This window comes from Xiphias gladius, chromosome 8, assembly GCF_016859285.1.
Source record: "Xiphias gladius isolate SHS-SW01 ecotype Sanya breed wild chromosome 8, ASM1685928v1, whole genome shotgun sequence".
NCBI lineage: Eukaryota > Metazoa > Chordata > Actinopteri > Istiophoriformes > Xiphiidae > Xiphias > Xiphias gladius.
Genome location: NC_053407.1, coordinates 19,168,555 through 19,191,944, shown reverse-complemented (window position 1 = coordinate 19,191,944; position 23,390 = coordinate 19,168,555). Strand labels below are relative to the sequence as shown.

At 40.4% G+C, this 23,390-nt stretch overlaps 2 protein-coding genes across 5 annotated transcripts; both read right to left on the bottom strand.

The window, feature by feature from the left end:
* Positions 1-1,523: 1,523 nt before the first annotated feature.
* On the bottom strand, positions 1,524-12,771 carry LOC120793530 (inner centromere protein). 2 transcript variants are annotated; one of them, XM_040133694.1, is made up of 21 exons: positions 12,557-12,771; positions 11,262-11,410; positions 10,993-11,103; positions 10,267-10,883; positions 10,138-10,180; positions 9,847-9,916; positions 9,601-9,727; positions 9,416-9,455; positions 9,142-9,229; positions 8,863-9,003; positions 8,338-8,355; positions 6,156-6,265; positions 5,898-6,018; positions 5,692-5,802; positions 5,355-5,521; positions 5,099-5,198; positions 4,129-4,230; positions 3,616-3,651; positions 3,287-3,349; positions 3,021-3,174; positions 1,524-1,793 (listed from the first exon to the last, which is right to left on the bottom strand). In XM_040133694.1, exons 2-21 carry the CDS (start codon positions 11,399-11,401, stop codon positions 1,618-1,620), a joined length of 2,535 nt encoding a protein of 844 aa, XP_039989628.1. In that variant the 5' UTR covers positions 11,402-11,410; positions 12,557-12,771; the 3' UTR covers positions 1,524-1,617. The 2 variants fall into 2 exon arrangements, with proteins under 2 accessions (XP_039989628.1, XP_039989629.1); XM_040133695.1 differs by lacking the exon at positions 12,557-12,771 and having other exon boundaries at positions 1,618-1,793; positions 4,129-4,227; positions 11,262-11,401.
* Positions 12,772-13,676: 905 nt separating this feature from the next.
* On the bottom strand, positions 13,677-20,705 carry pgghg (protein-glucosylgalactosylhydroxylysine glucosidase). Of its 3 annotated transcripts, none has more exons than XM_040133710.1 (14): positions 20,467-20,705; positions 19,552-19,918; positions 19,243-19,453; positions 18,714-19,149; positions 18,499-18,618; positions 17,268-17,399; positions 17,078-17,189; positions 16,503-16,575; positions 16,287-16,423; positions 16,062-16,195; positions 15,445-15,540; positions 15,259-15,356; positions 14,922-15,145; positions 13,677-14,264 (listed from the first exon to the last, which is right to left on the bottom strand). In XM_040133710.1, the coding sequence occupies exons 2-14, from the start codon at positions 19,793-19,795 to the stop codon at positions 14,188-14,190; spliced, it is 2,094 nt and encodes a 697-aa protein (XP_039989644.1). In that variant the 5' UTR covers positions 19,796-19,918; positions 20,467-20,705; the 3' UTR covers positions 13,677-14,187. The 3 variants fall into 3 exon arrangements, with proteins under 3 accessions (XP_039989644.1, XP_039989646.1, XP_039989645.1); XM_040133712.1 differs by having other exon boundaries at positions 19,552-19,887; XM_040133711.1 differs by having other exon boundaries at positions 19,552-20,705.
* Between the last annotated feature and the right edge of the window lie 2,685 nt (positions 20,706-23,390).

Genomic DNA, 23,390 nt, shown 5'->3' with positions numbered 1-23,390 from the left:
CCGGAAAACCCCCGATCTTCGCAAAAATACCATTTTTTCTACGAAGTCTTTTTTGTATAATGTTACATTAAACGTTAAAAGTCTTCACGTATATGAACGGATGTAAACTTTTACAAGAAACAGGAATTATAATGTTGTGGGCTGCAAAATTGAGCCCCGTTTTTTTTTTTAAATCTGTATTTGTTTACATTTTGTAAAACCAATTACGCCGAATTCAGTACTAGCAGCTCCTGATTGCTATGTCCCATTGGACTTAATGACAACTATCAATAATTTACTTTTATAGTGGAGAAAACTTTAAAATGTCATGATTCTCAGGCAAGTTTTGCAGTTATACGGAACGTCTTTTTTTTCTGTATTTCCACGCGTTTATTTCTGATGGAAATTGGAGATTTTGATATTTTCATAAAGTGGGAGTTACACTGTCTCTAGATTTGACTGTAGTTTGTGTCATTTTTGACACAGACACACAGCAGACCTTCCTCAGCGGATTAATTCGGCCAGTTATCATGGAAGTGCATTTGTTCAAGCCTCCATTTCTCCGAGCACTTTTCATCCCTGCTGGAAAAAGTAACGGTTACTGGCTTTCAGCAGAACAGTCCACGTACTTTGAAGGGGAAAAACTGAATGTTAAGTCATGTTGCTCTGGGCTGGCGGGTGACATGAGATCATTTAAAAGCAGACCTTCTCTATTGCAGACTCGGTCGGACACGCCAGGCGTAAATAACAACATTATAAATGACCTCATTCCTGGTGTTGTGCAGGCTGCCTCCCTGCCACGACTTGCTGCTAAATTGGACTGAACCAGCATTAATGTGATCTGTTCCATCTGGTTTTCAAGTAAGAATGTGCGCCGTGAAAAAGACCTGCTGGGATAAGACGATGCGGCCGTCTCTCATCACCACAAGCTGGTTGAAGTATATTACTCAGTTTTATTTAAAGGCCCTGCACACGTATGGTATACTCAGACATCTGCTCTTATTTAGACTGATTTAGGACTGTGTGGGTGCAGACCTGTTAGATTGACATCTTGGTACCCGGTGGGTGGGACAAATAACATTTATTAAAGCTCCACCAACCTTAAAGCTGAGCACAGGGATTATAAGTCAAAATGAGGGAAAACTGAAGATGTGCAGCAGGTCAAACATTTTCAGCTGCAGGCCCAACACCACAGCCTGTGACAAGCATATATATCTCTTAGGTGTCTGGTATCAAACCACTTAAAAGCTGCAACCTGCACAATATTTTGGCGCAATCAACCATTTTAATGCACTTGACAAATCCCAAACATGGGAATTCTATGATTTACAGTCAGTACACATACAAATCAAAGTTTTCACTGATCATCAAACGTTCAGATCTTACTGGGTTATAATACAGACTAATTTTCAAGTACAAGTTTGAAGCATCCGTCTCATCACATATGTATCACTTAAATCCATGAGATTTTTCATACTGGTAACAATATTCCTAAAATGCTGATGCCTAAAAACCTTAAACACAAATTAACATTGGAAAAAACATTCAGAAAAAAAAAAAGTTACTTTATTGGAAACAGACTTTAAAGCAAAAATTTAACTTTATACAGTAGTGTGTACGCCTATCAGTGTACAGACATTACTTGGTTCCAATTGGTGGCGAGTGCCACACGGCAGAGCTAGTGCGTTTAAAATAGCGAGGCTTGCTCTTGTAAAAGATGTTTTCCAGTCTTGGTGGTTCAATTGCTCCAAAGAAAGAGTCTATATCAGGAGGATTGAAGTACTGCTTCATAATTATCTGCTGCAGGTTAGGACCTGGGAGGGGGAAAAACAATTGAAAACGATGTTTTCACTTAGGACTACACAACATGAGACTGAAATCACATACATACAACAAATAGGCTTGTATAAAAAAGTGTAACAGGCATCTAACATTTACAATCTCACCAACAATATTACAGCTGACTGTTCACTAAACCCCACCAGCCCTAGTTATGACCTTGTTAGTTATGTCCTTGATTTCAGAGGTTGACAAAAGCAGGTTTCTCATTTGCGACCTGTGACCATCGATTTCGTCGGCTGAAACGACAACTGTTGCAGGCTTTTATCAGCTGTGGGTAACTCAGTTAACTTTAGCTCCATGAGTCTGTTGAAAATGCTGTCTCTGGCTGTCTTTGTACTGTTACCAGCTGAATCATACTAAAAAGGGGCTCGAGTGGCATGTTTCGGTTAATGTGTCAGTAATTTCACCAGTTGATGTTCCACACAGAGGATGAACAAGATGTGTCGTTCTTGTTCTGAGGGGTAGAGCTAGATTCATTCTACAATAACTCTCTTGGCTTAGATATTTGTTGTATTGCTAAACAACATGTTTTCAGTCTCAACATTATAAAAAAGGATTTTTAGGATTTTTCAGAATTAAGACTACCTGATCTTTTCGGCAAACATTAACACTAGCTCGAGTATAATATCCCTTAAATCAAATTAAAAAAGGCGGGCAGAGGTGCTAACATCAACCTAAACTCTGACAGCACTCAGGACAATCTGCCACACAGTAGGGAACTACTACACGGTAGACATGCTAGTCATGATCAGGACTTAACGTAAAGCCACAAACCAATCTAGTTAGTTAAGATTATGTTGTCTCTTGGTCTTGGGAGTAACACTCAGTTACTACAGCAGGCAATCAGCTAGTTAGCTGGATATGCTAACGTTTGAAGGTGACGTTAGGGTAGATAAACACAATGTTTAACCCATTCCTTACATCTATGCTCTTGTTTTTGGAAATTCTGAAAGAGACACCACCCTCCTCTGTCTTACTACAGTCCCATGCACATTGCTTCAACATGAGGAGAAATCCAAATATGGCTGCTAAACTGTGACTGGACAGTCGCTGTTTGGGGTAGGGGTTTAATGAACATTAGTTTCAACCTTGTCTATTGTCACTGCACTAATGAAAAACAACAACATTGTAGCAGTTTGGGAGACTGAAGACACTGAACATCATCATAATAAATGTCAATTACGCTAATTCACACATACCTTCTGCCCAGGATGGAATAGGTTTCCTCGGGGCAGATTCATCATCAGTAGAGTCATCACTGTTCTGGTCCATCCCATAATCATCTGGATTTTTGGACGTCATTTGAGGTTTGTTGCCGCCCTTTGGAGTGATGGAGTATGACTGTGGTGATTGCTGCAGGAGGAGGATAAAAAGAATTATTGAGGCTTTACTCTGATGAGAAATTAGTTCTATCATGTTTCAAGATAGAAATTGATGAGATGCCTGTACATAATTAAAATTTTACCTCAATATCCACGGTCACATTGAGGCCACCACCTTTTCCTACTGGTGTTCTCATTACAGAGTGCTGAAAAGATCAAGGAGAAAAGCGGTAAATGTGTTTTCACCACTGCTTAACAAACCAGCAGAGACAAAGCCCTCACAGAGACCTTTAAACATTCAGGTAAATGATCCATGTGAATTAACACTGTCACTAAATAGTTATAGACACTGCCCAATTACACACAAACCCAGTCTTTTTCTTGCCTGACATCCACATGACATTTTTTCTTAAATCTTTAATTCCATTGTGTCCATGTGTTTAACCAAGGCTTAAGGTGAAAGCCGTCTTACCTCGATATCCACAGTCACATTCAGACCAGCAGCAGCCTTCATTACAGACGGCAGTGGGAGAGATTGAGAGAGTGTATGTAAGTACATTTAGTTATTACATCATTAATAAGATTGCCTTCAGTTATTAAATGGTTATTTCATATCTCCGATAAAATGTAATGTGTTGTTACTTCTGTAAAAAAAATAAATAAAAATCAAGATAATTAGAAAAAGTTCAGTTTACATGTTCCAGTGTCTTTGGTTTCTGCATTATTATGGACTTTAAAAAGTTTGCTCAACCATATAACACTACACAGTCCAGAGAACACACACAAAACATTTTTAAAAAGGAACTCATCAATTAAGCCCAATGAATAAGTATCTGCATGGCTAGACGAAGTGAGAAAATATTTCTGTAATTTGGCTAAACAGCCCCTTTAAAATCAAGAATAATTAACCTTCATGTCAAATTTTGCTAATGTTTCACTGTGCTATTTTACCATGACTAAGTATTATTTTCCGTGGCTGGTTTACCTGTGTATTAGCAGCCTGTTTAGCAGCAGCCTCTCTCTGCTTAGCAGCTTCTCTCTCTTTGGCAGCTTTCTCTTGTGCAGCTAACCTCTGCTGCTCCTCCTGCAGGAACAAAACGCACATCAATCACCAGACGGCAGGGAGCAGCCGGAGTAAGGAACCCTGCTGCTTAAAATCTTAATACAGTAACTTTAAAATAGGAGTGAACTACTTGTACACGGAGTCGTTTCATCAGGGTAAACATGGACATTGCTACACAGTTATATGGAGGTTTAAATTTAGTCAGCAACAAACTGATTTCCCAAAAGTGTCCCTTTAATCAGCAGTAACTCAATAAACACGGGTTCTGCAGTGTTCAAGTTAAAGTTTAAGATTTTTTTTTTTTTAATACTATACTGATGCAACCTGGACCTCAATAAGTGGCATGAAACAGATGAAACGTTTAACCAAATAAATATTATAAAAATCATTTCAGTTCATTTAAGTTTTTGTTAAAATAGAACCTGCTTTTCCTAAGTTCTTTACCACCTATCTTCTATCACCAATCGCTTCTCGTAAAAAGACCAGTTACCTTCATGATAACAGCAAATAAGCATATAATCAATGTGAAAAGTCTAGGTAGGCTATCCTGCAAGATTGATCTGAGTTTGAGTGTTTAAAAAAAAAAAAAAAAAAAAAAAACACACACACACACACACACACACAGACATACATACACACTTTCCATCATGCAGACTTCTGATACCTTTTCAGTTACAATGGATTCTAATGGTGAGATCAAATAGAAGTAACCAGTCACAGCCACATAAATTTTGGGTAAGGTATCATCTGTCCTGATGTGTGTATGCTACATTCTGTGTCTTCTAACCATGTAACTACTTGAACTTTGTTACGCATCATCTGACGTCCATGCACTGTAAACGAAGTTTAATATGGACTGCTAAACATCACCTTTCAGACACATGTTTCTTACCAGTTTTCTTTTCTCCTCCAGTTCTCTCCTCTCTTTCTCTCTCGCTGCTCTTTCAAGTTCACGCTGCAGAGCGAGAGCTTTTTCTTTTTCCACTCGCTCCCTGGGGAAAAAAAAAAAAAGTAAATACAAATTTTTCTTACTGCCTTCACCAGTGCAAGCATCAGTTCAATACTCCTTTACCACGTTCAAAAGATAATTAGGCTACTCAGTTTGTAAACGAGCTCTTATGGCACTATTTTTTAGGACAACAGAAGACCTTTCAGCAGCAGCTTGTCGTTCTCTCTCCAGCTCCCTCTCCCTCTCCCGCTCCTGCTCCCTCTTCAGTTCAAGTGCTCTGCGAGCTTCAGCCACCTTACGAGCTCGCTGTTCCTCCTCCTCGGCCTTCTTTTTGGCCAGTGACTCCTGCTGCCGCTTCTCCTCCTCCTTAAGTTTTAAGAAACACATACAACATAAGAAAATGTCTGATTGCAATGTGTAAAGGCAAAAATAATTTAAGTTACTTAGGTGCAGTAATAAAGTGTGTACAAATTACTCATCAGTTGGTATGGTTACATTGAACAAAGGAATAAAATAATAAAAAAGCGTAATCTCACTGCTTGCTGAATCTTCCTCCGCCGAGCCTCCTCATCCAACTTTTTCTTCTGCTCCAGCTCTTCTTGGCGTTTAATGGCCCCCTTCTTCTTGGCCTTCTCCTCTGCCATACGCTACGTGAAGAGGCACAACAGCAAAGATGAGACAACAGGCTTCAATCCATTTTGAGGAGACCAATCTGTTTTGAGGCAGAATCCACGTGGCATACCTTATCATTTTTCTCATCAATCTGAGCCATTTTTTGCTCAATCTTCTTTTTCTTTTCTTCCTCCCTCTGCTCTTCTTTTACTTTGGCCTCAAAAACCCTCCTTAGCCTCTCATCCCTCTTCCTAGAACACAAATTTTAAAAATTATAATATGTTATAATATAAAAAGTAGCAATTGGTAGGAAAAATGAAAAAAGATGAATATATTACTAAACTGTCCAGTCAGAGTGTTATACATCTGTAAGACACTGAGTGTTAACCTTTTAAGTTCCTCCTGTTTCTTTTTCTTCTCCTCCTCCATTTTCTTCATCCTTTCCTCCTCTTGCTCCTGCTTCTTTTTAAGTGCTTCCAGTTTGTGACGCTCTTTTGTCTGGAAAAAGAAATCAAGGAGAGAATACCATAAATAGAATTTAGGAAGTGTATGCTGTCAGAAAACGCTTAATTAAAAACACACTGTAATAAGCGGCAAACATCAAAGATCGACTCCCAGAATAAACACCAGAGAAAAAAAATCCATCCTAACAGACTTTGGGCTATTTCCATGGTCTAAAAGAGTTTGGGCAAGTTTATGTTCATGTTCATATTATTGAACAGTAGGGATACATGATATCAGGGAGATTTCCTGACCAGTGATTACTGGTCTCTAAACAGTTTCAACCGAGCAAATGCGGAGTTCCTGCAATTTCATCCAATTAAATTTAAGACCTTTGTCATACATATAGAATACAATCCAGTGCAATTATTTATTAAGTAGATTAATTTATTGACATTTGTATTACATTCCTGTCAGTATCTCCCAGCTGTATGTAACAATAATCCCTACTAACATAATTAATGTATAGATTAATGAAAAGGCCTGGGGGCACAGGCGGCTGCTGGGCTAGAGCCTCTGTATGAAGTGACGTAACATTTCTTGTTTGAAAGTCAAAGCTCAGGTAAAAGACGTCAAAGACAGGCAAAACTAGAGATACAAAACGACCACAAAGAGACACAAAAAGATTACTGTAGTCGTTTTGTGTCTCTTTCAGTCTGGGAGTCCTATAAAGCAGCGGTGGCTTTATACTTGTCCATGCCCAGGAGCCTATTGCCTCATAATGCATCCATGCCTGGATCCAGATAAGCAACAGAAAATCGATGGATGGATTAATCAACTGAGAATAAATCATTCATTAGTTAATCAAAGTTTTTGTCTCCTGATGGCCAAAAGTTACAGCAAGCAAGCAAAAAAAAAAATATTCAAGACCTTTGTAAATAAAAGTTAGGATTTACAACCTTCTAATACCTTTTTTGTTGAGGGAACTGAATTGAATGCTTTAAGATCTGGAGATACTCTGAAGTACAAATAAAGGTGTTGCTGGAAACCTAGAAACCTCTTCGGTTAACAGCCTACAGCTTTCAATGGTGAGTGAAACTCTAAAGATAGATCTTGTGTCACTTTAAACAAGCTTTGTTGCCCAGAAAAGGTCAGCTACTGTTGTACCTTCAGTAAGAAATCTTCTTTAACAATTGTTCATCTAACACAAACACTAAAAAAAGAGAAACCAACAGAGAGAATCACCCAGTGCACCCCCACAACAGTGTCCAAACACCAACAGGGGTAGCAGAACATGATTACAAGAACAAGTTATTCTTGAACAAGTTATTCTTAAACACGACCCCCCCCAAAGGAAAAATTACATAACCCTCAGTGTGATCTCCTCACCCAGTGCACCTTAATCCACTGACACACACACACAGCCGTTTTACAATGACCCACGGTATTCCTTGAAGCTCTGTGAGCTCAAATTAAACTCTCCAAGATCATAGTAAAATGGCTTCTGGTTAAGATGGATTTTTACTTTAATTTCTACTTCTGATCAAATCATGTTTCAGCATCAACAAACAGTGAGGTTACCAAAGCTATTTTAGGTGGTTTGAAGGGTTGTTAGGTTACAAGAGATTGCTAAGCATAAGCATTAGTGACCCGTGGGATCAGACACACCATCGACTAATGAGTGCAGTTTGGGGTGTTGTTAAAATGTTTATCCAGTGGCCCCTTTCACACATGAACCCTGCAAAATTGCAGGGTTCAATTACTGTGACAAGTTTCGGTTGTTTACATGTAGGTCTGTCTCCTGTACATAAACTGTAGCAGTTTAATTCTACACAAAATTTCACTTCTTAAGTGATTTATCCAGGAAAGTTGCTGCTTCCATTCTCAGTAGAGCCAAAATTTAGAAGAAATCTTTCTAAATCTTGAGTCATCAAACTGCCAGAGCCTTAACTTCCGCTCTGATGTAGAGGAAATGCCCAAACATTTATGTTTAAATGTGTATGTGGGAAAGGGGCTTATCTAAAAAGGCACGTGCTATATGAGGAGACATTTAATAAAGTTGCACAATGGGATATTAGACACCATCAGATGCCCATGAACAACATACAGTGCTTCAACATTACACTTACCACTATACCACCACTCAACTGAGGAGGGGAGAAAAAACAAACAAACAAAAACAAAACAAAAACATCCAAATAAGAGGATCGCATAGTTTGACAGCTCAAAGAGAGGGAACCATAATATATTTTAAAATTTAAGAACACGCACTTTATCAAATGCAACAATTTCAAATTTAATTTTTGGCATTTCTCCTTGTTTATTTGTGCAAGCTACAAAATATATATATTTTAAAAAAAAAGATACAAAAGATTATGGTTTTAGGGATGCACAAAGCTGACAAGCAGTAATTTCCATGGCTATGCAGATACAATACCATTTACTATACATTCACTGCAATGCCACATCTGTTTTTGGCCAGTGGAGTTTAGCTATTAAGTATTTTCTCCTGTGTAATCAACACTAATTATGAGAGCTCAAATTCGAAAACCTACAACAATACATATGGAGATGAATTACAGTTTTACCTAAAACGAGCTTTGGAAAATTACAACAATGTTGTTGCTTTGCTACGACTTAAAAGTTTAACTTACCTTAGGATCAGCCCTAATTGGAGTGGTGTGTTTAATAAAGGACTTGATAACAGCTGTGCGGCCGAGGGAATTTGGAGTCATCATCAGCAGCTGATTCTTCTGCACAGTGTGGAGGAATGATCTCATGTTGGGCCTCATTGTCTGTGTATTAAAAATAGAGGAGAAAAAGTCCCAAAACATTACTATTTGATTAAGACATCCACTCATTATTTTTTATACACCTGTCCCCACATTTTCCATTTTGTAACATTAACACTCAGCAAGATATTTGCATCTTACACTCTGACTTTTCTTGGGAGGCGAGAACCTCTTTGTGGGACTTTCCTCTACAGTGTCTGGTGCTTTACGTTTAGTACTGCGACGTGACCTGGAGACACAGAAAAAAACATTTTTTTAAAAAGTCACAACACGCTGATTTGTCCTTTAATGTCACTGCAGACATAAAAAAGTACAGTAATCTCCCCTCTGTCATTTAGGACCACAGATAAATCCTGAGAGTATAATGGGACAGGACAACAACCCATCATACGATATCTAACACTCTCACACTCACCTCCGGACTGACTGGGATGTCTGTGGCTTCTCAGTGACGACTGAAAAACAAATGCAAATATGTATTTAGCATCCACAAATTCCATTTTGGTACAAAACTGTCCGATACTAATACCTATTTGAATTCAACGAGAAATATTGACTAAAATCTAATTAAACAATTAACAAAATGGAGAGCTCCCATACCTGTTCTCTTGTTGGGAGTGCTCACTTTCTGGTCACTGGCAAACAACGATGGGGGTGCCAGTGTGGGAGAGTTTGCAACCACAGAACGAGTAATGCGCCCAACAGATGGATGTATACTCCGCTTAATCTGGGTATGCATTTGTTTGATAGAAATGATGTAAAATAAAAACATCAGCTGATCAATAAATGTGGGATAAGTTTAGTTTCAGATTGAGACTTTTAACAGACAAATACATATATTCATACCTCTGGAGTTCCTTTAGATTCCTCTGCTGCAGCATTACCCTCTGTGTCTGCAGTTCCAGCTTCTAACATGCTATAGGAGAGAATACATTAATATGGTCAGGAAACACTTTAAAATAAAACAACAAAGAATTCACGACCAGTCATATGTAGCTAAGTGTAAAGTTACATACACTAATTTACCAGTTCCTGTTACAAATAGCTTATATTCTAGATCGAAACACATGATTTTTCTTTACCACAAAGACGACAATGTACTCATCCCTGCCAAAGAAAATTTGATTCATTACTCACGCCTCCTTATCCTCTTCCTCTGCAGAGTCCAGGCAAGAGTCCTCTACAATCAGACAAAAAAAAAACAGCTAGATATAACACATAGCTTAAGAAAAATCAAAGTGCTGAAGAATACGGCTCATTTCTCACCACTAATGTTGCTGCTACATGTGGAGTTTCCCACGCGAGCTGCCTTCCTCTTAAGCATGGAACGGCGAGAGGCACGGCGAACAGACTCCTGCGTCATACTGTGCCGCAGACCAGCCAGTGAGTGACGTAGTTTGAGGGAGCATCGCATCGAGCTCCGCCGTGAGCTTTGAGCTCCGGCTATTGCAATCTTAGCAGCTGTACGGCCAGGAGAGGGTTCTGGCTTTTTAGCGAGCTCAGCGGACAAGCGGTCTGCTGGTGAGATGTTGACAACAACCTCAGGTGAGGGTATCTTAGCTGGAGACTGGGCAGTGCTACATGCGTCATTGGGCTGGACTTCTGCATTGTTCATCTCCTTATTATTGTCCACCTCTTCTTCCTCTGCCAGCTCGGGCTTCTTGTTCTGCACCTCTTCAGTTTTACAGCTGCCATGAGATGAATGGCTCACATCCTCTGCCACCTCTGGCTTTGTCTGTTTGTTTTTGCGGGTGGTGCGTTTAGGCTGTGTGGAGGTGCTGGCTTCAGAAGAGGAGGGCTCAGGAATGGATCCTTCTTCAGCAATGAAGTTCAGTGATTTGACAGAGGAGCCTCGGAGGTTACTGCGCTTTCCCTTTGAAAACCTGGACAGGAAAGGAACATTTGTTTACACAAAGGCAAAATATGTTTAAAACATGATTGAAGAAATGGGTAAATTCTGCCCTTACTAAAACCTTGATGAAAGCAACACACCTTCGCTTTGCTTGATTTTCTTCCTGACGTCCCAAAGATACACGCTTCCTGCGACTATTCTTTTTCTGTGATGGTGTTTTTGGCATTAATTCTGGTTCAGCATTAAAATCCCTGAAATAAAAAGAAATGGCTTCATAAGTAAAACCTTAAAAACAATTCTAGCAAGGAACTACACAGAGCAACAGATTTCTGAAGATGGACACCTGTGAAAAGAGCAAGTGACCTAACATCATATTCAATCGATTTTTAGGACATTACTTCAAGCCTACCTTGAGAACATGCGGTTGGCTTCTTGTTGGATCTCCTCAAGCCAAACCACGTGGACATTATCAATGTCAGTGATAAATTCTTGTGCTTTGCCATCAAACATTTGCATGAGGGAACGAACAGATGATAGTACGGAGTTCATGGTGATGGCCTGGAGTAAAGATTGAGCAATTAAAATCAGGACAAGCTGGGACAGACCGGAGATGGCAAGTACAAGCAAAATTATTTGAAGCATCACCTAGAGAACATCTAGACGGCACTGGTTGTTTTTCCATTTTGTTTATGTTTTAACAGTTTTTTCCCCCCTTTCAGTATGACTATGTGAACCCACCAGTATTAAAGCCACTAAACAGCAACCATCAACACTTTAAAACGAATGAAAATTCTACCTACCAGAAATGCTACACTGTCAATAACTAATGTAGGATCACATTGTCTATTTTGTCAATTGTGCTCATGTACGAAAAGGGGTCCTTAAGTATAAGGCACACACCTACAGCTCATTCAAAGGTTAACTGTGGTACAAGGTCAACTATCTAGGTGAACATCACTAACACAGACAAGCAACCTTACTAAACAGTCAAAATATCATCGCAACTCACAGCCAGTTCTGGGGGAAATGATGCCTAAAAACTTTTTATAATATTTTGTTTTTTCATAAATGGACATTTGTGTGGAACTTAACGATTTGATTAAGTAATACTCCGCTCATATTCTCAATAAACAAACTAATACACTTCACTAGTAATGAGACAAGTAATGAGAAACTGCACATTTGATGGAGTCATTTCTGCAAATCACTTGCATCGGTCTAGGTACTTCTGGTTGTTTTTCAGTCTTGCGCTGTTTCTTGTCTTTGTATGTGTGATCGGTGCATGCGTAATGTCTGGTGTTTCCGCGGACGGATTGGTGCGGCAGCTATTGGAAAACAATGTGGTCGACGATAACATAGCTGTCTTCAGCGCTGACACATCGTGTTACATTAAAACCGAGCACATTAACAGTAGCCCAACATGAACCGGAGCGTTTCATAATGCAAACTGAATTAAATAACTTAGCGTTGCCCAGGCAACACCTTAAGTTAGCTAGCTAACATTAAACACTCAAATGAGATCAGTGAGCATGAAACACCGACACCTCAAATAATGTTTAAAGGGTTATCCCAATGCTGTGACAGCTACTGGGAGACACAGTAAGTAAATTTAACTGAGTTGGATATAAAGTTTTTGATTGCCCTGCAATTAAAAGGCTCCCGCTACGATGTTAGCTACCTTCAAGCTAATGTCATCAAACTTACCTTTGATATCCAAGTTTCTGGAAAAGAAATCCGATGCTCGCTGTGCCGCTAATTTTAAAAACTAAATCTATCGCATACTGACGTGAAAATAAATGTGCTAAAATGAAGGAGCGTCCACTTTGCTTTAAAGCTCATGTGTAAATTCTTTACAACATGAACGTCCCGGACGGTAACAGCAGTACTCCCAGTCACCCGCTGAAACCGTTTAACTGGTTCAAAACCTCACCGGCCAATCCCGAGGCTCCGTGACCAGAGGAGTCGTTGGATTTGTTGATAGTGATTATCCGGAAGGCGGAGCACCCCGTTTGCAAGAATAGCGAGGAGTGGTGCGGAGTGAGGAAACGGTCGACATGTGAGTGCAAATCGTGCAAACCAAACAGAAGTTCTGGGCGTATCACAGCGCTTCCCAGATTTAAATCAACCAATCGATGTTTGGCAAGAGTTATTCGCCCCGCCCACGCCACTCAAACACACTGTAGGCTTTAAGCAGTCTTTCTGCAGAAAAACAAATCTACAGGATGTTTGTAGACATCAATAACACAACTAAGGCTGTGGGGGCCCAGCTCATCAAGGTAAGCTGAACACTTTTCAACTGTATTGTACTGTGGCCCTGAGAGCTCAACGCACTGAAATTTATGAAAAATGCATGTAAATAGACAAAACACAAGCAAATTACGATAACATCTCCACCAATTTGACAACACATGCACAGCTTTTAGAAAGAAAATGCTGCAAAGCGAGGAAACACAGTACAACCAAAGACAGAAAACACAACCAAAGACAGAAAACAAAACCAGATACTGAAAGAACAACCAAAGACAGAAAACACAACCAAATATAGAAATGAGCTGCAAAAACAGGGGTTTTTTTTTCAGTATTTGGTTGTGTTTGTTCATTTTGCAGTGTTTGTTCTAAATGCTGCAAGCATTATCAAATTGATGAAGAGGTTTTCTTAGTTTGCTTGTGTTTCTAAGGTGTTTTGAACTCTCAGGGCCGCCATAGTATTATTTACATACTTGTAACAAAGCCACAAAAGATGGAAACAAAGGGGAAGAAATTAAGCTTCGCACAGTGTTAGGAGATTTATTTGAATATATTTAATTTACAATAATATATAACTGGTTTATAGATTGGTAGCATGGCCTATTATAGAACCATGAGCTTATTCAGAGAGTATTCTAAGTAATGTAAATAAATTAAGAGAAATGTTTGTAAGCCACTGTGTCGTGAATTTTAAAACTGGCAAATTGTCATGTATCAAACCTTTTCCTTTTTCGCAATATTCTGTAAAATGAAGAAAGGAGCAGGTTCTACATCCCTACCAGCCAGAGGCAACATCCACTGAGTTCACATCAAATTCTCTTTTTGCATTTTTCTTTTTATTAAATCCAAAAAAAAGAGAAGATAAAAACAGTCCAATTACATTGTGTAAATCCTTTAAAGCTTATTTGTGATCCGGCTCTGTGACGTAGCTGGAGTAAAAAAAAAAAACATGGAATTCATGTTGCCCTTTTGTCCATGGTTGGTAAAGTGAACAACATACAAAATAGCAGCGTAGATATAAAATAACTTGCTCAACATATTTTTAATTATGCGTAATTGAAATGATTTGGAGGGCCGGGGCTCCTGTTTCAGAAAGGCCAGCAGGAGGACGTCGAAACCAGTTTACAAACACACCCAGGCTCTCGAGGAAAAGTTACTGGCTGCCCTGAAAATATAGATGTATACGAGTAAATTCATAACAATCTGTTACTGCATCATTCTTATGTCTTCTTTACAAAGAACAAAGTGCCATCGACACTTGGTGCAACATCATCATTTACAGGAAAATACATATACATTTCCGGATTTGGAAGAGATTACACACATGCAGTTTAAGACACAGTTTATGACGTCTTTCTCATCATCCCATCATTAAACTCCTGAGGGGGCCCGAGGCAAAAATTTGTCGTTGGGTCCCTATTGACCCCTGTTACACAGCACATGGCAGTTTTATCAATCCCTAAGGCCCCTAGAAATCAGTCAGTACTCTGCAGCTGACAGGGCAACGATTTTAATAATTGATTAACTGTTATATTGTTTAATATTGATGGGTATATTTCACTATTTCACTGACATTTTATACACTGAGCAATTAATCGATTTATTAAAGAAACTAACTTTGCAGCCTAATTATGTATCAAATTATTTTTCCCTGAGCGTATTGTATGAATGTCTCACTGTTCTTTTCTTGGGCTATGGTTCAGTAGGTGAAGTGTGTTGTTCCATATTACAAATGTACAAACTTTCATATTTACGAGAATAAACGTTGTTCTAAGAAACAGAAATGGGCTGCTGTGATTGCTTATCTTAGCTTGTGTGTTACCTGGTGTGAGAGGGATTTTAGTTCCTGATGCCTTCAGGACAACCTGTAGATCGTAGGGCTTAGCGTTGCATTCACTTCTTGAGTGTTCCCTCAGTATGATACAAACTTCCTCTTTCCTCAGCAGCCAGTCCATCTGACTACCCAGGTAGTTCACGCCACGAATGCAGAGCTCAGAAATGTCTTTGGGAAGAAGCGGGGAAAAGGCCAGGCATTCCTTCTGAACTCTACAAAAAAAAAAAAAAAAAAACAGAATGTCAAACTTTGTTTCACTGTGTACTTTCTGTGTACATACCAAGGTGTTTTGTTGCTGTGCATGGTGGGAGGATTGATGACTGACCTGAAGCCAGTATAACCAAACAGCACAGCTTGCAGGAATCCTCCCATACCCGTGAGAAAATTGACTGCACCAGAGCCATCCGATGATTCACTCCATACCTGTGAGGAGAGGTAATCCCACATCCGCTGAATATTCAGGAAAGAGGCATGTATTAGAATAATGTGGGACTGAGAGTCAGAGGCATACCTGGAACGGGCCCTGGATGTTGCTGAAGCACTTCTCAAGTAAATGCTGAGCTCTCTCAGCCTCCCCCAACTCCAGCCAGCCGATTGCAAACATACCCTTACAGAGGAAAGATGTAAAAGCGGTGGTGCAAACATACACTTATTCATGAAAAAAGTAACAGCAACAGAGGGCTTGTACATTCAATGCAAAATTACAACTACAAATAAAGATTTGACACACACAATTGCTGACGAACTTACAAAATAAAATGCATTGTTATGGATTAAACACCCAACAGTCTTATGCAGATGAAATAAGGTTCCCCTCCAACAGCTACATCACTAAAATCAGTAATAATAATCAGATATTATATATATATATACTTTAAAGCAAGACTGCTGTATGTAACTATGCTATGGTATAATGGTTATAATGTTTAATGCTAATTAATTGCTTATTAATTAAACTTTGAATTTGAAAGAGGAAAACGTGTCATTCCTTCTTTCAAAAGTTATATAGTCTCCCTTTAAGCACATTTTCTTGTTAATACATAAACTAAATCTTTCATACAGTCAACCAGTGTTAACTACAACTACAACATGAGTTTTGTGCTCACCCCGCTACATACTGTGTCTTACCCATGTCATCGCTGGACCATGAGGGTCTGTCACGGGCTCATACGCTTCTAGATCATTTCTTCTCACCTCCGAAGACATTGGCAGTCCAAGAGGATAGCCCAGCATCACCGTGTCTGCCTGCTTCACTGGATGACCTGTGAGAGGTCCAAAAGACAGTCTGACGTCATGTCATGTGCACTTTGGTTTTCTTATGTGGGTCAGTGCCAAAAAGGTGCAAAAATGTACCTTTAATATAGCCATCATACTCGGGATGGTACTGGGATTGTTTGTCGAAAGGTATCTTGATGTGTTCGGCCACTTGTTTCCATTCCTTTGGTGCAGGATGTTGGAGGAGATCAGCCAACTCTACAGCGAACTGGAGACTGACAAATGAGAAACTTTTTGTATTACTGGTATTCACAAGGTAATATGCACTGCAGGGAAATATTCAAATACTGGTACCTGAATTGGGCCACTGTGTTTGTATACACAGAGTTGTTGACGTTGTAATAATACTCATCAGGTGGCATGACACCTACACGGCACAAAAAAAGCAAATTATAATTATGTTATATTTTATTTTATATTTATTATATATTTTATTTTATAATATAGTTTATTATTATATTTTAATAAGAAAATTCATGCTACTATATAATAACGATTACATGCATATGGAAAAGGTGTGCTTCCAAGTTAGCCACAAGTTATTTAATCTTTTTAGGTATCTAAAATCTATAAATATAGAAAAAAAAAGTAAAGTTAATCAACAAAAATACAAATAGAAACAAATGAAAAAATAGTGGACATTACATGAGCAAAATATAAAATAAAGTGAATTAAATGAGAAAAGGTGTCAACATTAAAAAAATAACACAGAGCCAGGTTCTACTTCACTTTTGGAGAGATAGTGAGTTTTTCCAATGATCGATACATCAGATGTCTTTCATTTTTGCTTTATTAAAGAAGTAGCCTGATAACCATGTCAAGCTAAATAAATTCAGTGTAAATACACTCTTTCTAATAATGGCCTTTACCTAGGAGGTGATACCTCTGGTCCTCGGGGTTCCATGTTACTCTGGAAACCCAGTAATCAGCCACACCATAAATCACCTCGCTGCCCTGTCCCTCTCTGAACATGGACAGATCCTGCAACAAAGAGCTCAGTTGACACCACCACACAGGGTGAGACAATGTGATGGTGAGTGCGGATATGAAGGAGTATACCTCACTGAGGTAGAGATAGTGTTGGAAGGCCAGGGTGACGTCTCCATTGATGTGAATCTCTTGTTGTCCATAGATGTCCTCTGGACACACCTCCCTCCCTGAAACGGCACTTTCCCACGGGAACTTTAGTCCCTGTCAAGATAGCATCTTTTCTTCAGAAGACTCAGACACAGTTTCATTGTTTACTGGTAAAATGTAGAACAACACACACACACACACACACACACACAATAACAGTATCAGCCCTCAAACACTCCTTCTAGCTGTTATTCTGCTACTGTACCAACTACTGGCACAGCAGTTTAATTTTAACTGACAATGTTACGTCTTCCATTTTGTCAAGTCAAATATCATTCAATATCAAATAATGATTTTGTTGGACTATTATCTGTTGCTATTGGTGACTTATTTCTAATTTGAGATGTTAAATTATTCGTTCTGTGATCAGTTCAGTGCTAACCAAGCTGGCCTTTACACTGAATGATTGAGACTAAGGTGTTGATACAACAGTCTGGGTAACTGTTAAATTGGGGCAGCTGTGGCTCAGGTGGTAGAGTTGTTGTCCACTGGGACAACCGCAGGGTTAGTGGTTTGATCCCCGGTTCCTCCTGGCTGTGTACTGAAGTGTCCTGGGGCAAGACACTGAACCCTAAGTTGCCTCACTTGTAAGTTGCTTCGGATAAAAGCGACCCCCAGATGAGTAAATGTAAATGACTTTTGTTCTAACTGGTGATATTATGTATTTTACTTATTGTGTGGACTCTATGTTTATAGCATAATTGTGCTGCACCTGCAATGGGGGACACAAAAAAATATACTAATGCTTTTGGGAAATATGCTTAATTTGCTTTCTTGCCAAGATGTAGATGAGAAGATCTATAAAGTCCATCTGACAGTTGTACTACCTAACTCTTGTGAATACACTTTCTCCTGTTTCTCTACTAATTCATTGCTACAACACCTTTGGTCTAAAACCCTTTGTACTGTATCATATCTTATTCTGATTTGTCACCACTTTCATTAGAGTGTGCGGGGGTTTGTTCAACACGTTCTTCACACTTTCACCGTTTGGTCCAGTAAAAAGCTACAAAGGCCAACTCTGTTTTTCAACCTTCATTGAAAGCGTGTTTAGCTCACTGACTAGCTGTGCACCTAGTGAGCGCATAGTGCGCGTCAGTGAAGGCAGAAGAGCTGTGGTGGGGACACCTGAGTATCCCGCTGATCGCCTTACCTTGTAGCCCTGCTTTTGGGCGTTGTCTTTTGCGCCATCTATAGTCCCCACCCTGTACTCCAGCACAGCGCGGGCTAACTTGGGGTAGAAAAGGGCTATCCCAGGATACATCCAGATGTCCTGTCACAGGAAGGTACAGTCATTGTGTGTTACATTAATCATACAAGCAACAAAGACAAAAAACATGTGTAGGCATTAACTGCCGTCAGCCTTACCTGGTCCCAGAAAACGTGGCCCCAGTAGTCCTGACCATCCCCACCATTAGATAGCCCGCCTGGACTGACTCCACCAAACGAGCTGGAGGTGTCATGGATGGAGGGGAAGGCGCTGAGGAGGTAGAACATGCAGCCGATCAGAGCCTTGCCCAGGCTCTCTGACCCGGTCACCTCCACCCTGCTCTGAAGCCACAGCTCTTTCCAGGCCTTCTCGTGAGACGGACGCAGGTTACCGCTCGCCATCAGATTCAGGCCCTCATCGAAACTGGCCTGAGCAGAGGCTAAACTGTTGGCCACAACCAGGATGAAGCCCCAGCGAACCTGGCTCTGTTCAGGGAGCAGCGTCAGAGTCAGAGGTATGGGGGTCCAGATAAGGTGAACTGAGGGGCAGGAGCTGCCAGGGAACTCAGCAGTGGTAGTTTGTCCCTGGATGTGCCTGAGGGAGAGGGGGAAGCAGACCACGTATAAGATCACACTTGTACTACATAGCAAAAAAAAAGGATTTTACATGCGTTTTTGTTAATCGTACCTCCCTCCTTTGTAATCAGGACCAGACTCAAAAACAATGTCTTTGCTCTGAGGTGTGAACGAACTGACCAGCTTGACAGTTATTGGCTCCTCAGACGTCAACTGCCGCACCAGCAAAATCTCCATCACCATCAGGTTGGAGTTGTAGCGATGTGAATACAACGACTGTGAGGCAGTTGCTCTGGGTGAGCTCAGCGTGTGTGTAAAAACGCCTGGATGAGAAGATGAGACAGGTAGCGGTGACAACTCTCCACAGCTCGAAATGAGACCAGCAACAACACAAAAGGTCAAGTGCACTGCAGAGATTTACCTGTGTGTGTGTCCAGACTGTAGGAATGTTGGGCAGGTTCCTCGATCTCAACTTTAGCAGCTAGGGGACAGGGAACATCTGCTCGGTGACAACGTCCACCCTCCCCGTTATACACACCGCCTATGTGCATGACATTGTTGTACACCCTCCAGCCCAGAAGCCCGTTGGCCAGTGGAGGGAGGAAGCGGAGGTCACTGGGTAGGGTGTCGGTGGAGAAGACGTAAGGGTCTGAGTTACAGGACATTGCGAGGAGGTGATTTCTCCTCGGAAAACGTCAACCAAACCAAGAAGTCTTTTCCAGTGCAGTCAGGGGTCGGTCAGAGGGTCCCAGGAGGTCTTCAGCCGAATGAACAATTATTTTACTCAGCTAGGGTGTGAAAACATTTAGATTTTTACAAGAGTTTTCTATTTGCACTACAATACTCCTCTACTGAGAATAGGAACCGTTAACCGTTATATACATTATGCAACACGCACTGGTAAGAGATATTAGATCATTGCTTAAAAATTTTTACAGTTGAACGACACACACGCACACACACTTTTCACAGGCTCCTGCAGGTAAAGGCAATTTGTAGCTTGTGTACTTTGACACTTTTGTGTCACAATACACGTCCAAATGTCATTTCTAAGACTTTGTGCAGATAGCGGAACTGAAAAGAAAAAAAAAAAGCCACTCACTGAGAAAAACAAAACAGCAAAAGACAATTATTGGACCATTACTTTTTCCTTACTAATCATGTCTAGAATTATTAATTACATTGAAGGCATTCAGTGGCAAAATAAATAAATACACAGTCTCAGTGATCAAGCTAAGCCACTCATAAAAGGCAGCCTGAACTGTTGCAGGCCTGCAAAAACATCCAGCATAATTCACTTAAACACATAACTACAGTGGGAATGTTTCACTCTCACATTAACAGGAAGAAGCATCTGTTTCTGCAACAAAGAGGAATGCTGGAAAAACCAAAGTGAAAGAAAAATCTGCGGACGTTTCCCAAACCGCTTGCTCTTTACAGTTTAGCCCATGAAAAACAGCTAATGTTCTCTAATTCCTTTGAGAGTTGTAATCTAGTCAAAGCAAAGGACTCAAAAGTTGTTGAAAAAGTGGGTCCAAGTTGGTCCAGTACTTCAAGTGTAGGAGGAGGCCTTACAGCTCTGTGCTGCACAGAAAACCTGGACTTGATTCTTGGTCTGCTGGAAAACGTGGCATGGATGTAATGTAAAGGAGAAGGCAGAGTCTGTATAAACCCAGCTGTGCACCGCATCAATAGGTAGGACACCACAACATGTTGAACATGCTCATTAGATTTTATTCAAGTGTCAGTGACATTATGTGTGGTGTCACCCCCAGCTTTAAGAAAAAGTTCTTAACATTATTAATATACAGTTGTTCTTTGGTTTAAACAGTCATTGTTACAGGCTGAAATGGCTGCCACCTTATGCTTACATATTAACAATTAAAACACCAGGACAGCTTGGCTTAGACAGTAAAAACACTCTCCAGGTCACAGCAAGAGTGTTTACATTTTCCTCCTATCTTTTCCAAGAAGTGCCACGTCACTCTCTACAAACTAAATCATGTCATGTCTCATCTGCTCGCCAGTCGCCCTGTAATTCCCTCTTACCTTTTTTCATATTAGGTCTTAGTCTACTCCTTACAAAACAAATCTACCCGATAATTTGAGACAAGGCCTTCGCCATCAGGGGCCAGAGGCTCTGAAACGGACCAAACAGGGCTGACAACATCAGTGTTCTCTTTTAAATCTCTTCTTAAAACTTATTTTATGGCAGATTTTTTTCTTTTTTTCCATGTTATTTCACCAAAATCTGTTTTTTATTTACAGCTCCCATACATTTTCTATTTGCTTTTATTACTGTTGGTTTCTTGTTTTTTGAAAAGTGCTCTAGAAATAAATACTGTCTATTATTAGTTCAATAAATGGGGTTGCAGGCAGGGCTCCCCATGTCCTTATGGAGGCCATGGGTGGAAGTTAAAAATGCAGCCCTATGACCACAATCAACATTTTAAATTTATACTGAACTCTACTAAAAAGTTTGCATTCCTGGACATTTACCGTAGTTTCTCTACAGTTGCCATCCACTAAAGGTGTAAAATTTCCAAAATGTCGGAGAAATACTTTTTTTCAGGAATGGTATAAAAACCGGGGCCTTTTAAGGGAGCGAGAGTGGGTCCAGTACCCAGCCTAAAGGGAGGAGTGGCTTAACCTGCTACAGGGTCCGTATCGAAGGCCCCCAACATACATACAACCACAACCCACTTATTCCAGAGCCCTAGAAACCAACCGGTATTCATGTGCTGGTATACTATATTCTTATTTGCTGCATTTTAGCTTGTTTATGATAATCTGATTGCGTTAAAAATGTGTTAAAGGTTCACTCCACCCATTTGACCCATAGAAGTCCTGGATAGTACCACTCAGCATGTAAAAACTACTGTACAATGTCCTCCGTGGTTACGCGCGAGCTTTCTCTGTCAGGCCGAAGGGTTCATTACAATATGGGAGTGTGGAGTTTGAAAGATGAGGGCGCTGCGCCGGCAAGGAAGGTTTAATGAAAGACAGTTTAGTTGCATTATGGGAATTGTATGATCCAGAGTTTCCTGGTGCTTGACCCAGGAGGGACTAAAAGTCAGGATATCTCAGCCCCTGCAGCTTTGATTTTAACCATTCTTTTTTTTTTTTTTCAATTTGTCACTTGTGCATCCCCCAGCTTTATGGCAATGCAATACTAAATCACCAGAGTACACCTTTAAACTTTCAGTTTTTGTTGTGCTATAGTGCATATTAACAAACTAACTTTCAATCAGTCAAATTATCACAAAGTAGCCACACAAACAGCTCGGAGAGTGCCGGGCTCCCAAGGGTCTGGGGCTCTATGGCAGTTGTCCATTTTGCCCTGTTGGTAATCCACCCTTGGGTAGCACTGATTACAGGAGTATTGTCTGAGGTTTGTTTTGGTGTTCAGAGTTTTTTTGGAAAAACCAATTGTCAAAAAATGTAAAAAAAAATTTCACCTCAACTGTAGCATTACAGTAGTTGCACCTCTAGGTGGCACTAAGGAGCTGTTTGTGTAGCATCTGGCATCATGCCGGGGGTCAGAGCCACAAACCCTGGGAAAAGCAGTGCTTTGTCCATATAAGGCTGCAATCCATCCGCTTCCCTCTTCCTCCCCAGCTCCCTTCCTCTGTATTTCTCAGACCTGAGGGATATTTACAGAGAGAGTGCCTCGGCCAGCCTGCCCTTCCTTATTAGGAGCTCAACTTGTTGTCACTACTTCTACCCTGCAGGACAGTGGTCCATCTCTCTGCTCTCAGATGAGACAAACAGATGGAGGACGGGTGTTAACTTCACTTTAGTGCAAATGGCCGGGAGCTCACACGACAACAGGATTCCTAGATGCCAGACACCCAGTGAAAACTCTTCTAGCATATGTGATGTCACTAATTTCTATCATGTCAAACCACTCATGATGTACCATCCACCTGGGAGCAGCAGTAGATTAATGTTACAGTCCAAACATACTGTAAATACATCTGTGTCGCCCTGTTTCCGCCGTTAGGCTCATGGTGTGTGAGCGTCGCAGCTGTTCTGCTCCTTTTTTGTTTTTTCTCCCCCGTGATTTAGGACATCTGGCTACCAGAAAACAGAGCAACTGACACTGCATGCAGGGATGAAATGAGAATGGTGTGGATGAAAAAGAAACAACCAAAGAAAAAAAAAAAAAAAACCAAGCAACTAGGTGACCAGAGATCACACAAGTGAGCAATCTGATGACTCCATCAGGCACAATTTTATCCAGCTCCAATGGAGGTGGAT

Coding starts and splice junctions, on each gene's coding strand:
- pgghg (XM_040133711.1), bottom strand. CDS start 19,795: ATGTCCTGTAACTCAGACCCTTACGTCTTCTCCACCGACACCCTACCC. Junction 17,400..18,498: donor CCCAAAAGCAGGGCTACAAG/GTAAGGCGATCA, acceptor CTATCTTGACAG/GGACTAAAGTTCCCGTGGGA. Junction 14,265..14,921: donor TAAAATCCCTCTCACACCAG/GTAACACACAAG, acceptor CTATATTTTCAG/GGCAGCCAGTAACTTTTCCT.
- LOC120793530 (XM_040133694.1), bottom strand. CDS start 11,401: ATGAACTCCGTACTATCATCTGTTCGTTCCCTCATGCAAATGTTTGAT. Junction 5,199..5,354: donor CGACAAGCTGCTGCTGAAAG/GTCTTCTGTTGT, acceptor TTTTTTCCCCAG/GGAGCGAGTGGAAAAAGAAA. Junction 3,652..4,128: donor AACAGGCTGCTAATACACAG/GTAAACCAGCCA, acceptor TCTGTAATGAAG/GCTGCTGCTGGTCTGAATGT.